General features: G+C 37.3%; 1 protein-coding gene across 1 annotated transcript in view; it reads left to right on the forward strand.

Annotated features, from left to right (window-relative positions):
* npffr1l2 (neuropeptide FF receptor 1 like 2) overlaps positions 1-16,004 on the forward strand; it is a 44,762-nt gene that overhangs the window by 16,036 nt on the left and 12,722 nt on the right. The window contains exon 2 of the mRNA XM_028458657.1: positions 12,672-13,032. Within this exon, the coding sequence (XP_028314458.1) occupies positions 12,690-13,032 (343 nt within the window). The 5' untranslated portion in view covers positions 12,672-12,689. The remainder of the gene's footprint in view (positions 1-12,671; positions 13,033-16,004) is intronic.

A 16,004-nucleotide genomic window follows, 5' to 3' on the forward strand; every position in this document is an offset into this window, starting at 1 on the left:
ACACATACCTCCTGCGATTTTTCCAAATGTAATAAAAATTGTTCAAGAAATCAAGGAAATTTAAGTGAACATCCTATCTGTCACTTATTGCTTTGGTAGTATCGGTGCCTTACATACTTACATAGTGCCAACTAGGACACAATAATAAAGAAATTGTCATTTTACCGCTTATAATCTGTAGCCCAATTGAGATCATAAAGCTCAGTTTTCATAAAAAAGGATGTTCTGCACACACCTGTGGACAACATGAGATGTGCAGCAATAATACAGAAAGAGGACTAGGCTACTTATGACATCGATCTAATTCTGATACACAAAAATAGTACGTAGTCTGTTTACATGAGGTAGCATGGAAAGATTGAGTATGTGAGAAATACTATATAATATATACTATATCTGGATATTTTTGAAGTATGCAAGGTGGGCACACTAGTCATACTCAACCGTCCCATGATGCATTGCGAGCGGAATGAGTGAGCCGCGGAGGAGAGATGTGAGTCCAGGACGGCGACTGAGACAGGTAGCGAGCTTATGTTTATAGTGCAACCAGATAATAAAGTGCAGCTCTACAACAACAAATGGCCTGTTCTTCCTACATCTTTAACAAGTGTGAGGACCTCCGCTGTGTCCCCCCAGCCACGGTAGGGAGACGAAACAGAAAAGGTTTTAACATGTTCTTAAAATTGTGAATTCATTCATCCCAAATATATTACCTCGAGGTCTGAAAATGCCATCCCTCAATCGTCTTTCCTCTGCCCTGCCTCGTCTCCTCATAAATATCACTGCTGTCATCACTGCACAAAATGCTTTGACATTTACCAACTGGTTGTGGGCCGTGCTAAATTTATACAGAAAAACAGAGGCAGCAATGAAGTTCAGCTTTGATGAATTGCATTGCTTCCCCTGCATTTAAAGGTATTTGCATTTCCCCCTCAAAATGTTTTTGCTCCCCTTGTGAGCTCCGTCTACTATTAGGGATGTAACGATTAATCGTAAGGCAGTTAAAAATCGATTCGTAGGTTTCACGATTGACATCGATACTTTGAAAATTGAATCGCAGTACTTTTTTTAACGCTGTATGTTATCCCTTCTCTTGTCCAGCAGTGTACGCGGCGGTCGGAATCTGCTACTATTTTCTTTCTGGCCGCCTTCTACTCTTAAACATGTTCATAGATGACTCCTTACCCCTTTAGCACCGAAACAATACTGTATCTGTAATATTACGTGAATATCTGTAAAAGTCACGTTTTTCTATTAGCTCTGTCTGCTAGCATAGCATCTCTTCTTCACTGCAAGATATCTGCATGCCAAATGACCACTGGGTTACTAGTGTCCTCTGCTGGTCCAATTTTTTTTAAAGTCCAATTGTTAAGGCACAGAATACATTTTCAGTTGCACTTTTAAAAAGAAAAAGAACTATTATGCAGTTTTGCATTGTTTACTATAGAACCAGAATTTAAATTAATAGGCTTCTTCTTCATTTGTATTACTCCTTCATTTATTTCATTCAAGATTTATTTTTAATTAAATTGCATTGTTTTGAATAGTTTATCAAGGGATTCTTTTGACAATGAAAAATAAAAGGAAAACAATACAGTATTTTCTAGTGTTTTTCCCCAAAAAAATAAAGGAATATTTTTCAGTCATCATTTCACTACAGTCCCATTTTCTAAAATATATCGTGAGAGAATCGTATTGTGAACCCAGTATCGTGAATCGAATCGTATCGGGAGTTGAGTGAATCGTTACATCCCTATCTACTATACATATTTACTAGAGGGAAACGCGCTAAATAAATTGAGGGCGCATTGTGACGAGCAGCAGCCGTGCACTCCTGATTCCCTGGGTTTTGTACGGATAATTAACGCCTGGAGTGACGTTTGCACATGTTTTAATACCCCTAAACCTTTAGTGAATCCGCCTCATTGAGTTTGTAGCGCATAGTACGGAGTATGCCATTTCAACACAGCCATTGTTAAGGAGAGATGGCTGCACAGCAAGCACACAAAAAAGAACTAAAGAGAAAGGAAGAATAAAATTTTTAAACAGAAGAAATAAAAAAAACTGAACATTAACATATAATAGTTACAAATAGTTAAAAACCTCGATAGATATCTCATTAATTATTTTTGGTGCTTATTTCAATTCAGGGTCTCTATTATATGGAACACAATATACAAAACTATAACAATTTATTAACCACATGTCACTGGAGGTACTTGGTGAACAATCATTTAATCATTATGACATTTTCTCACCTTCACAAAAGGTCTTTTTCCAAATGAACAGGTTTCTGTAATAGGCATGGGAAGGAAAGGGAACGCATTGTCTTTGAGGTGTAATAAAATGTCGTAATGTTAAACATATTTTCTCAAGAACAAAGCAGTTGTTTTATTACCTTCGAAAATAGCAACATTACACAACAAAAAGGCCTTAGGTTGACCTAGAGATGAGGAATTCTATTGGATGAGAGTTTGCACAGCATCTCTAAAGAAACCAATAAGCACTCTTTGTTGAATATGGAATATTACTGTATGCTATGCAGTTTGTGATGACATTATTCTTAATTTTTTTCAGCCAGATAAAAAGAGAACTAAGCAAATTGGTGCTTGGGGAAATCCCAGCAGTCCAACACAACCCTCTCTCAGATATTGTACCAGAGCAGCTTAGCGCAACACTTTGTAGTCTGATTCTGATGGGACTGAATTTTGCTTTTACTTTCCAGTTAAGCTTGTATTTACACACACATATGGTCCTTTTACTGGTGCTGTAATGTCATGATTGACTTTTTCCTCCTGAATTTGACATTTCTTACTTCCCTAAGGAGAGCTGAAATTAGTTTCTTGCTTCATGCCTTTGGCTGTCCACCTGGAATTGCTAACACTTATAATATCAATGCACATGTGTATAATTGTAAATGGCCTCATAGCTATAAATAAATTGAACTATGTCTTCATTTTCATTGGATTGCCAGAGGTAATAGCCTGCTGTTAATGGATGATTGTACTATAGGCTATTTTACAGTCACATTTATTACAAGCCATGCAGGAGAGGGGTCTTACTCAACATCCATCTTTGTATAGAGCTAGTCCTGGATATGGTAAACTGATCGACTAAGACAACGATTCTCAACTGGTGGGTCGAGACCCAAAAGTGGGGCGCGGATCTGTACTGGGTTGCGGACAGCTGGTCAAAAATAAATAAATACTTTTATTTTGACAGGCATGCTGTGAAATGCATGTTGCCCAGGAAAATATATAGATTTATGTTTTAGAAAAGATGATATTTGTATGCTTTCAACAGCTATTTTTTCAATTTAATGACCATGGCAATACGTGGCTCCCAGGGTGAGACCAGTTGAGAACCCCTGTACTAAGATACACTCTAAATCTGTGTAGTCAGTTGATAGCACACATTCCACTGTGCTGTAAAAATGCACTGTCACCTGTAATGATGTCCGACCCTGTGGAGCCATACTGTTGGGTTTGTGCTTTGACATTTTTGCTTAGCCTTAGACTCAGATACACATGAGTCAGCATATGATTGTTATATCATTGTATTATATGCACTAGGTTGCAATCTCACAAGTGTCCTCCTGAACAATACAATTGCCATGAAACCTTTTTTTCCGCTAAAAGCATTGCACTTTAAAAAGGCAGTGGATATCCGTATGCAGCGCCCCTATTTGGCCAGTTTAGGTCAAGTGATAAATCAGTCATTGGCCAGTTTAGGTCACGTGATAGGTCAGGCATTGGCCAGTTTAGGTCACGTGATAGGTCAGTCATTGGCCAGTTTAGGTCACGTGATAGGTCAGGCATTGGCCAGTTTAGGTCACGTGATAGGTCAGTCATTGGCCAGTTTAGGTTGTATGACTAAGACTAAACCTAAGCCTAAACCTAACCCTGACCCTAAAAATTGCTGCGATATAGGGTTATAATTACCTAAACCTAACCCTAAACGTAACCCTAAGACGCTATGTACTTGTACTTCGGTAACCGTACCAGTAGCACCGAGGGTTGTTCGTACGGCAACCGTACAAATAGACACTTTCTTTTAAAAAAAATGAATTACCATTTAAGGACTGTAAAGTCCTCTTTAATAGAGAAGGACACATCTTTTCAGCTTTCACTTTCCTTTATATGGGCTGATATTTGAATAGTTGGTTGGTATTGAATTTGAAAGTAAAAACTTGAAATTTAATTTATTGTCTTGAAACTGAATTAGTAACTTGAAATTGTATTTTTCCTTTTGAAAAAAAAGTTAGTTAGTTCTTAGAACGTTCAAAAATTCAATATAATGTTAGGAAGCAAAAGCTCCCTCACAAAAAAAAAATTAAAAAAAAATTATATCTTTTTCCTGTATAAATCAAATGTATTTTGCAAGAGGAAAAATTGTGTTTAATATAATTAGTTAAATTCTTGTTTTATTGTAATTATAAAGGGTTCAGTTTTGATTTAAAAAAAATGAGAGGCAGAGATTGAGGAGGAGGAGCCTCAGGCCTATAAAACTGAGCAGGAAGTAAAGGAGGAAAAAGAAAGCAAAAATGGCTCCTGCAGCAATGCCTGGAGTGGAGATCTTTGAGCAGGTCTGAGCTGAACACTTTGTGGGAGTATTTATTTTTTTGAAGATACTCACTCTTTCCTTGTGTTTGAAGAACAACTGCTGTTTTGGACTAAAGACAGAAAATAAATCGCCTGATTTTTGGAACCTGAATTGCTCACAGTGTTTTTTGTCCTAAGCTTGCCATGACACAACCCCTTTGTCCGGTGTCATTTGATAGAAAACACAAGCTCTTTGGTAGGATTGTTATGAGAGCGCGGCTATACATAGTAAGTTACAGCTTTTTAATTTTTTTTTTTTTTTTTTTTTTTTCTTTATTTTTGTAAAGTTATTTATCTTACAATATACAAAGAAACAAGGAACAAAACACAAGAAGGCACAGATGAGAAAAACAGTTAGGAGGAAGGTGAATCATAATGAAAGCGTGTACAATTCAAGAGATAGTACTTCAGGTAGCATCCCGCTCAAACAACAATACACAACACTTCCACTGGAAGCTACAGCATTCATCCTCTGCTTCAGTGGATCAGTCTCATCAGCCTTCTGCAATGACAGATTTATTCTCTTTCGGTAAACAACATTATTACATCTTTAACTTTTTCTGGTTTTTAATGGCAACCAAAAGCAGCAAAAGTTGGCATTTTGACCGAGTGCTCTATAAATCTGTTAATGGTTTGCAAATTGGTTAAAAAAAATCGAAATAAAAAAAAATACCAATAAATAAATGTACTGTATATCCACTTCATGATGAATGTAATTTTTTTGACCAGTTAGAATGTCATTTAAATCACATTTTGTTCCTGAAATCCATCCTGAATCCACCAAAGTGCTGTTATCAGAATTATCCTGATTTATTTTGGATCAAAGTTATCCAAATCCTACTAAAAAGTTTTGAACAACGCAAACTGAGGGTTTGATCCGGATTAAAACCAGGATTTGATTGCGTGGTCTAATCCAATCACAGTGTCCAATTTTAGTTGAAAACATTTCATTTTCAATTATTTGATCCAATCCATTGTCCAACATCCAATCAGATTTCCTTTTGTACAACTGGGCCCTGGCCACACTTTATGTGACCCTCACCTTTGTTCATTTCCTTCCCACTTCAGACAGCGGAAGATTGTTTTCACATCAAAGCGACTCTCAGCATATGAACTTCCTCTCCATCTTCTCTCAAAATTCTCAGTCAGAGGCTATATGATGACCTGCAACTCTGAAAAGGTGCCAGCAGGTCGGAAAAGGGATAGAAGCTATATACAGTAATAGGGCTGGGTATCGCCAGGTACCTTGCAATACCATATATTGGGATATTTTTTGCAAATGATGACGATATTCCCACAATACATCGATTCTGCGATAATCGATATATCGCGGGGGAAATTCTGCCGAGTCACTGAAGAAATTCAGAATTTATTTACTGCACTGAATCCTTTTCACAGTAATTGCAAAACATTGTCAATCAATTTCACATGAATGACAGCCAAGTAAAACACAGTGTATACTGCACAGTGGCTCTTCCTAACACACACTGACCACAACTAGTCACATGTCCTTGTGTTATGTTTAAGTCTTTAAGGGAAGACTGATACAAAATAGTGCTTCACCAAAAAATTGTTAATGTTAATGCAAATGGACTTTAAATCATTAAAAACAAAATGAATGCAGAAAATAGTCATTTCAGTGCTAGTATTATCAACTTCTCTGTAAACATGGACACATATCAGTGCTGCTTAACAAGCAGATTGAACTTGTTTTATGAAAACTGTAAAAATTTCACTGCATATGAAAAACAAACATTTCAGTCAGTGCATTACCCTGGCATCGATGGTCTCGTCCACAACGACGCACAACTTTTCCCACAGATCTTCTGTAGCTCTGATGAGATGTTGTTCAAACACTCTAAGCTGGTGACGCTGATTAAAGCTGATCGTCCGTTCCCAGTCGAGAGCAGGGAAACATGGAGTTTCACAGGCACAGCAAAGTTAAGCAGGCACCGGTCGACTCTGTATTTAGGAGTCAGTGATGATTTGCGTAGTTTTTTGGCAGTGGTTTAGGCAGTGTTCAATGCAGCCAAGACGGGAGAGGGAGGGGGGAGGGGGGAGGGCGGTGCACCCGATGAGCGCTCCCAGATACATTTCCCCCATAAGAAAACAGTCACTCACTGTGACGCATTTCATGCTGATTCTGTCCATTTGATTTTGTCCGCGATTCCATTAACGTGGATTTTATAGATCCCTATACTTAACTTGTGTAATAAGGAAAAAATGAAAAATAAAAATAAATAAATATCGATATTTGGCGTTAGTGAATCGATTATGTATGACAAAACCTCGCGATATATCGTCGTATTGATATGTTGGTACACCCTTACTATATGATATTTAAGGCAGTCGTGGTCCTGGGAGTAGTTGTAGCTGCTGCTTTGCAATCTGTGCATTCAACACTAAGGAGGAGGGAAATCCCTGTTTGATTCTATTTGTAAACCCTCTGGGGACTGCAATAGTAAGGTTTCTTTCAGTCCTTGCTGCTCTGGTAACTTAGGAAAAATTTGAATAGCTGGAAAAATAAAGTACAGTAGGCACACATACCAGTGTGCCTACCACATAACATTTTATTCAACCTGGTCGAGTATGGCATTAAGTTTCATTGTGGAAAGAGAACACGCTTTCCATCTGAATAGGGGTTTGATTCTAGTAGCGAGAAAATCCTCAAATTTCTTCAGCTCGGCTCATTTCAATGGGAAGAATGTATTTTGCCCTGTATATCTCATTTAACGCCATAAAGATATATTTCTGTTTTTACAATTGTATAGCTTTATAATCCGAATAATTAAGAATGAAGATTAAGTTGGATTTGAGAATGTTAAAAACACTTTCAGTCCATTAGTAGCCACTTTGCAACACACAAATGCCTCTCCTTCAATCTTCACTTTAAAAACAAAACTATTCATGCATTAAGAAGTGTGTGGGGTTTTTTTGGTGTTTTTATTATGCTGCAGACATGGATTGCCATGCTGTATGTGCTTAACAACAAAAACTAAACAATACAATACAACAAAACAATTTGCATGTGTGTGACACATTGGAAAGCTTAGTTTCAGAATCTGTGAGTCAACTTGAAAGTTGATCCTGCTTTTCTCATTGCGTGACACATTATATTATATTATGTTACATTATATTATATTATATTATAGTACATTTTCGGCTCTCTTTATTATCTGTACTAGATATTGTACCCCAAAGGCATAAGAACCTTCAAAGATTTGTCCTCATTCAATAATGCACCATGTAATTACAAAATAATCAGGAACAATGAAACTTAGCCTGAGAGCTGAGTGGCATCAATATAAATGCAAACCAGTGTAAGAAATTACAAAACAAGTGTTTCCATGGTGCTTTTGCGATACATTTCAATATCGAAACATCTGAAATTCCTCCTTTTTAGTGATATTTGAGTGTTTTTTCAAAATGCAGGTGTTTTCATTACCAGTTTTTTATGCCCTTTTTATATTTTGCGCATTTCCAAGGGTATTGAAAGCCCAGCTATCGATAGGCATTGCTGTAACTGTACTTTATAGTGCAGAGTGATGCATACAGGAATACAGCCCTGGTGGTGCTGCAGGAACGATAGGACAGAAGTTGTCTAAAGAGACGGGTTTGAAAAACACCACCAGCTTCAGTCGACTATGTAAACAGAGGAGAAGCAGAGATACGGGACATTTATTCATGAATAGCATGAATAAATGCTTCAACACACCTGAAACCCATTCATTTTTCATTATGCGGTGCATATAGCCTCTAAAACATGACAAATAGAGATATTTCAGAGCCCCGAGAAAGCATTAAGACAGAAGATGCAAATGCTGCAAATCCAAAATGTGACATGGATTATCCTTCACTGTCTGTGCCCTGCATTGGGCAAAGGTTGGATTCTTTCCATTGTATAGCCTGAATATCGTAAGGGGGGAGATGACAAATTTAATCAACTGAAAACAGGGGGCAAATACCTAACCAAACACGAAGCAAAACATTTTTAACTCATTGGAATTAAAAATATTTTCCTGACCATAACTCTGCTTCACTGTGTTTGATAAATTGGAACCACACATTGAAAGAAAGTCTACAGTACAGTACAGTACAGGGAGAGAGAGATTGAATAGAGATGGATGCTTTTTTTTCCAGCAGCTACATTAATGCAAAATAGGCAGATTAGTGTAAAAAAAAAAAAAAAAAAAAATTACATGATAATAAATAATGTAAATTATTATGCGGTTGAAAAACAACCATTGAGAAATTGTCCTGTGAAGCTTCCACATCAAATACGTGCCGAGCTGCCTCTAAGAACCGTTAGTTTGCTCATTTGAATCACTTCCCTCTTAGTGGGAGGTATCCAAATGGGTGGTTGTGCTGTGAAGAAAACAAGTGAGAAGAATACATCTGGCGAATAGATTATCCAGCAGGTATTGGTGCGTTTTTATTCTCCACATGGGTTGACATTTTCCTTCAAATTAAGTGGAAATCCCATTAGCAGCCATATTAGTGTCTGGTGGTGTTAATGCATCTCCTAATTCTTATTTATAATTTTATTTCTGAATTATGAGCTCATTTATAGATTTCCATTCCCCATAATTTAACAGAATATGATATATCCATTCAGCATTCTGTTAAATGCAAGATTTTCATTATCAAACCAATTGAAAACAACCCATTTATTCAATTCTACAAGCTTTTTGCTTTGACATTACTGATTAACTGTTAATTATTATCTTATGGTGAAGGTGCACATACCATGCTGACTTAATAGAATGGGAGAGAGGAAAGCTTATAATGAGCTGTGAACTGATGAAGATGGGGATTTCAAAGGTGTGATTTACATGTTCTGATTAACACCCTCATCTATAGGATGTTGATTATTATTAACCCTACATTTACACCGTAACAGAAGCTGAAGTCTATCTTTGACAGTATTTACTGTATGCTCACCTACAAACTCCAGGCCTGCATGTCCTGTGCAACCTTTGACAATAAACTTTGCGTCTGCATTTGACCAAAAACCCCTAAACCTTGACCCTGTTTTTACGTTTCTTCACCCAAAACCATCATAACGCATACAATCAAAATTGCTTAACAGTGAACAGATAATCAGATTATGGAATAGCCTGCACCTTGTGTGTAATTTAATTTGACAATGATGGGATTTCATTGCTAACCTTCTCTCAATCTATTGACATTAAGATTAAGGGGAAGGCTATCCCCTTAATCTTAAATTTAAAAGGCACATTATGGAAAGCTTTTTTTTTTTTTTTTAACATCTTATTCTATAAATAAAAAACATGCTGTTATCACATAATAAAAGTGCCAAATTATACTTGGTTTGTCCGTAATCTTTATCTATTCTCTTCATTTTCACTTCCATCCAATGCCACTGCTGAAATCCCAGCATTGATGTCAGCAGAAGAACTCTTAGCTTGCACGTGATAGCAAAGCCCAGAAGTGTGATTTCTGGAGTAGGGCACTTAATAAATGGTTTCCTTTCATGCTTAGATGTGAGTTAATCAGTGCTACAGCGACGTAAAGAAAGCTCTGCTGGTACTTATTCATGCATTACAACCCATCTATAATCATGCTCTGAAAAGCAGACCAGAAACAAGCGGAAAGCAACACTAAGGATCCAAAAATTTAGCGTTAAGATGGACATAATGTGGAATATTTTATGAACGCATTATATTTCCGACATGGTTACATTCCCTTTTTTTTTTTTTTTTTTTTACTTTTTTGTACATGCCGAAAAAGGAGACGAGAGAAGCAGTTTGCTTATCCGGGTCCCGTCCCCTGTTTTACCATCGCAAATTTACATGGGTTTACATGTCTCTCTGGTCAAAACATTCTTGATTTCTTCCGAACGTCCTTTTTTGTGTATTCTCATCTGTAGTCAGTGTTGTCCTCCTCTATCTTTGTTCGTGTTGGCCTTGTTCCCTGCCAGACGTTGTTAGCATTCCTCCAGTTCAAGAATAGTTCCTCTTTCGAATGGTATCATGTTCCCTTTAATGTCCTTTTAATTTCCCTTATGTAGTTTCTCAGTTGTCGTTACAGTCTCTACTTTACTGAGCTACAATTTTAGTTTGTGTCAGGGTTGTGATGTGTTGAGTCTGGATCACATATTCTGATAGTATATGGACTCATTTTCACAATTCAAAGCCGTACTGAAAACTCACTACTTACAACAGCATTTCTCACCTGACCACCCCTGCCCTGTCTCTGTGTTTTAGCCTAACATCTACTGTTGTTTTATACTGTTTTAGCTTCACTTTTATTGTGGTTTTTAATATGCAATGTAAAGTGACCATTTCTGTTTCATTGATTCTCCTTGAATAGGTAACTTTCCATATTGACGGCAAATAAAAGCAGAGGTGTATAAAGTACCTAAAAAAGTTACTAAGTAAAATTTGCCATTTTAATGCTATCGGACATGACCATTCCAGATTATTATATTCATATTTTATTTTGTCATGAGTAAGGAAGTGGTGAAAATCAAAGTATTGCAGTAAAGGTTTTTTTTTTTTTTTTTTTTTAACTTTTAATTGTAGAATAAAAGTAAAAGTGCTGATTAAAAAAACTCATTAAAAAACGACTTAAGGATTGTGATGAAGTACATGTACTTAGTTACTATACACCTCTGCTGAAAAGGTAATGCAAGATTTGACATGACCAATTGTTTTTACAATACTTGCTGGACATTCAGTCAGCAGTTTTATCTGGAAAATAATCATGGAAATGCACAACATTGTCCAAAAACATACCTTGATGTCTGATATATATATATATATATATATATATATATATATATATATATATATATATATATATATATATATATGTATATATATATATATATATATATGTATATAATATATTTTTTCAAAGTATAGTGAAAAAAAGCACTTGATAAAAATGCATTGTACTATGTTTTGATCTCAAATGTGTATCACAGCTCATTATTTTTGTTTGAATCAAACATATTTAAATCGTTGGTTGGAAAACCCGAAGAAGCATAAAAGACAGTGAAGAGCCAATATTTTAAAAAAAGTAACAAAGAAAGGCTTGACCCCAAGAATAAAACATGTGAGTGTAACAGGGTTAGACAGTAAGGACGTTACGGAAAGTGAATTGGATAACCCCTAAACTTAGTGTTCAGATGTAGTAAAAGATTCATGATAATAAGAACCATGTGCAATATGGTTTATTTATCTAAGGGCAATTTAATTACAAAAGAATGTTGATGTTTAATATTGTAATGGAGATATAAATCAAGTTTCTATCTAGTGGGACATCCCCCAAAAGTAAATCAATTTGCAATGACAAAAAAAATTGCTTTTATTTTGAAGGAGATTAATCTTAGTAGCAGAATGCTTTGTAAGGTGTATTCACTGAACAGCAGGGTAGGAACCACAAGGTACCCCACAATACGATATTACAATTTTTCACGATACTGCTATTATTACGATAATTGATATAATACAAGAAAAAATGCACACAACACATTGCAACATCTGCTTCAAAGATAAAAAAAAATAAATAAATAGTCAAGTGAAACTGTCAAGTGCAGAATACCTTAGTTTATATACTGTGATTTTAGTGTCATTTTTGCAGGATTCTACACAGACTGAGATGTAACTGAACAAAAAGTCCATTAAGTAAAAGTGTCATGCAGTTTATATTTTGTTCAGCACTTTGAGATTACTTTGTTGTATTTTGTGCTGTATAAATAAATTTGAATTGAATTGAATTGAATTGAAAATCCAGACAAACCAGCAGTGCCTCTTGTTTGATCTAATATAATAATATTCACACTTGTATTTTCCCCTGGTAACAGTCACAATTATGCATTATAATCCATTTATTAATTTTGTTTTTGCAAGAAACATGCATACCAAAAAGATTGCACTACATGTAATGTTAATTTATGACAAATGTACTAAATTAGCACCAGCATATCAATTACTGTATTTTGTCCCACACTTATTGTGCAGTTAAGGATTTTTTTTTTTTGTTGTAAGTTTTCTTCAAAAACCAAATAGAAATAAAGTTTTTGTGTCTCGTTTTCTCCTGCAGAGCTGAAGTCTTTGAAGGATGGAGATCAGAGACCAGATGGTTGAGGAAGCAATGGAGCTTGAAGGTTTTTCCATCTCAGTGAGCCTTTCAAACAACAGCTTAGACGGCACAACCAACGTCACCAACATCACACTGTCCCACTACTATCCCCACTCCGTGTACATGGCTGCTGGCTACATCGTAGCCTACTCATTCATCTTCTTGCTGTGTATGGTGGGAAACATCCTGGTGTGTCTCATTGTACTGGAAAACCATCGCATGCGCACAGTCACCAACCTCTTTATCTTCAATCTGGCAATCAGCGACCTTTTGGTCGGGATATTCTGCATTCCTACAACACTGGTGGACAACCTAATTACAGGTAATGGAGTTGTATATTTCCCGTGAACTTATTTGTTTTCTTATATTCTTATATTTTTTCACGTTTCAAATGAGGAAATGGAAAAAAACAACAACATGGATGCTATTTTCCCCTGAGTGGGCTTTAATGGAAGATGTTCAGGACATTCAGGCTGCACATAAAAACAAGTACCGGTATCTTGAAATGGTCTACAATGCCTGGAATATAAGAATAACTGAGTATAGAAGCTGTTTCTGTTCTGCTGAGCATCAAACTGCTGCTCACAAGACGATTCACAAGAAAAAAAGTTGAGGGAGGATGATGATTAGGGGAAATATAACATCATATGTGCAAAATAGAATATTAGGGCATTGTGACTGGATTTTATTTAAAGTTACTGCACCATCCATGAGCTGGTTGAAACTTAGAATTGATTTTCAATCATAAGGTAACATGATCACTAGTCTATTAGTAACACGTAGTGAAAGATTTTTAATGGGATTTGGACAGAATTGGACATATTTGTCAATTTGTCCCACTTCCTAGATATTCACTGACTTGTTTTCCTACTGGTAGTATTTCCCCCCCTCCTATCAGTCTTTCCCCCAGGCAACTTAAGGAGTCTTGATTAACCAAGCGTCATATTTGTGCCAGAAATTTCCCCGCGTATCTTGTATAAGTCAAGTGGCATCAGGTGGGTACCCCACTTTTTCAGTGTTACATTATATTAGGCTGACGAAATCTCAGGTGTGGGTCAATGGCTGTTCCAGTCCTAGATCTGACCCTGTCAAACACTTCCAGACTCTATGCAGTTGTGTTGTGTTAGCCTGAAACAAAAACAAATTGTTTTCACCCTTTGGCCTTCCCCCAACGCGCTGCCGAGGTTGTGTCTAAATCTGACGATCTTTGTTTTGCTTAATGCATGTCTTCTTAGAGGTTTTTTTTCTAGTTTTTCTACTTTACTCTCAAATAGGTAATTCAGTACAAAACCTGCCTTTTTTCTCCTCACCTCTGCTTGTGTTGTGGTTCCATTTCTCATCTAAAATGATATGCTCTATAACATGTGCAATGACAAATAAAGCTATTCATTCTTCATTCATTCTCCACTGGCTGACTCTGTCAATATGTATTCAGTGCATTTTTGATGTGGCCTCTGCTTGTTTTGATGGTGCTGGCCTTTAATCCTCAAGAGCCAGAAGGCTCTCCAGGGGGACCTTCCAGTGAATCTTCACCAGCTCAAGGATGAATAAACACTACATGATATTTATTGAGCTTGTTCCCCTCCTCTATCCTCTTCTCCCAAGGTCCCTTTCGAAGGTAGCAATAACAGGTCTAAGGGCTAGTATGGACAATTTCCTCTGGGAATTTGAATTGCTCCTTCAGATAAGTTTGTATCTCCTGGTAGTTTGTTCTATCGAGGATCCTCACCTTCATTGCTGAAGTTTCACCCCTAACACAGTGAATGGAACAGGGTTCATTCGCTTTTTTTTTTTGGTTCTACTCCACCCCTTGTGACAACTCACTAATGCTACTTAAGGCTCAAATATACTCGGGCAGACTCCGTGCACAACGGACTCCTCGCGAACTGTCCGCACTCCTCAGTACCTACATACATTTAGAGCAATAGTACTTGTTTCCTATGGATCTACAACATTGATAAGTGTGGCAGACATGGTATTGTACATGGTACAGATGGATGGCTATATATTTTTTTAAGTTAACAAGAGTCCTACAGTTGTACTTGTGACATATTCATTTCCACTAGCAGCATTATTTAAACTGTAGCCCTGTGGGAAATAAAGCTTTAAGTTCATACCTTTCCTTTTGTATAGAGTGAACAAAGTCAGAAAGCAGGACGAGAAGGAAAAGCTGCAAGAGGAGGAGAGCAAGCAGTTACCGTACATTGGATCAGAGAAGACACATAATTTGATTTAGTTATTTTATGGAATTTTTGAAAAGTTGAATATATGATTGTGCTTTGCTATGCTGTATGATAAAGGTTGAGAAGGGCCTTTGTTGGTGTGGTGTGAAATGTAGAGGAAACAAAGGCACTATTCCTACAAGCATTGTCCCAGTGCTTGCACCGCTTCTACAATGAAGGGAGATGACCCAAAATGTGCATTTTTGTTAAGGAAACAGGAGTCTGTGCTGTGCTTTCAGATTACGGGTTAAAGGCATAAAAGTTAACATCATGATTTGACTTATTACTGGTAGAGGGCCGCTGTTTCTGGCGGCATGACAAGGTACTGAAGGCAGCTGCAGAAACCATCTCCAAGGCCATAGACCGCTTTAAAATTAGCAAGTACCAGCAAAGCAAGCAGAAGATCCTCTTCCCCTGGCCGGAGAGCAGCCTCAGCCACAACTCAAACCACCAGTCAGCATACTCACCTCAGCGTTGGACTGGGAGCTAAGAGTAGACTTGGGTAAGCAACTCAAGTTCCCATACCACGTTACAACAACATCCTTGAGGTCAGACATCATGCTTTCTTCTGTCTCTGTAAGGCAAGTGCTTATGATAGAACTGACAGTTCTGTGGGGGATCGGATCGAGGAGGCAAACGAGAGGAAGCGGTTCAAGTACCAGGAGAAGTGGTTTGAATGCACACTGTGAACATATAGAAGTGGGCTTTGCTGGCCACTCACTGTGCAAAGTTTACTCAGTGATTGGCACCACGGGGATTGTGAAGAGGAAAGCCATAAAAAACACCATGGAAGCTGCTGAGAAAGCCTCCAGATGGCTTTGGATCAGGAGGAGCAGTCAGTGTGAAATTTCTGCTGGGACACAAGCCAGGGCTTAATCAACCCTGGCCGGGTCGCCTGAGGGAGGGCGTATGATGTTGAAAGACCCGAAACGCCCAATGATCTCAGGAACATCACTGAGGGTGTGTCCCAGAGCATCCTAGGATGCATCTTTCACCCATGTGTTTTAATTCTCCATGCATTTTATTGGATGGATACTAATAAAAACCGCATGTCAATAGCCAGTAGTGTGTT

This window comes from Gouania willdenowi, chromosome 9, assembly GCF_900634775.1.
Source record: "Gouania willdenowi chromosome 9, fGouWil2.1, whole genome shotgun sequence".
NCBI classification, from domain to species: Eukaryota; Metazoa; Chordata; class Actinopteri; order Blenniiformes; family Gobiesocidae; genus Gouania; species Gouania willdenowi.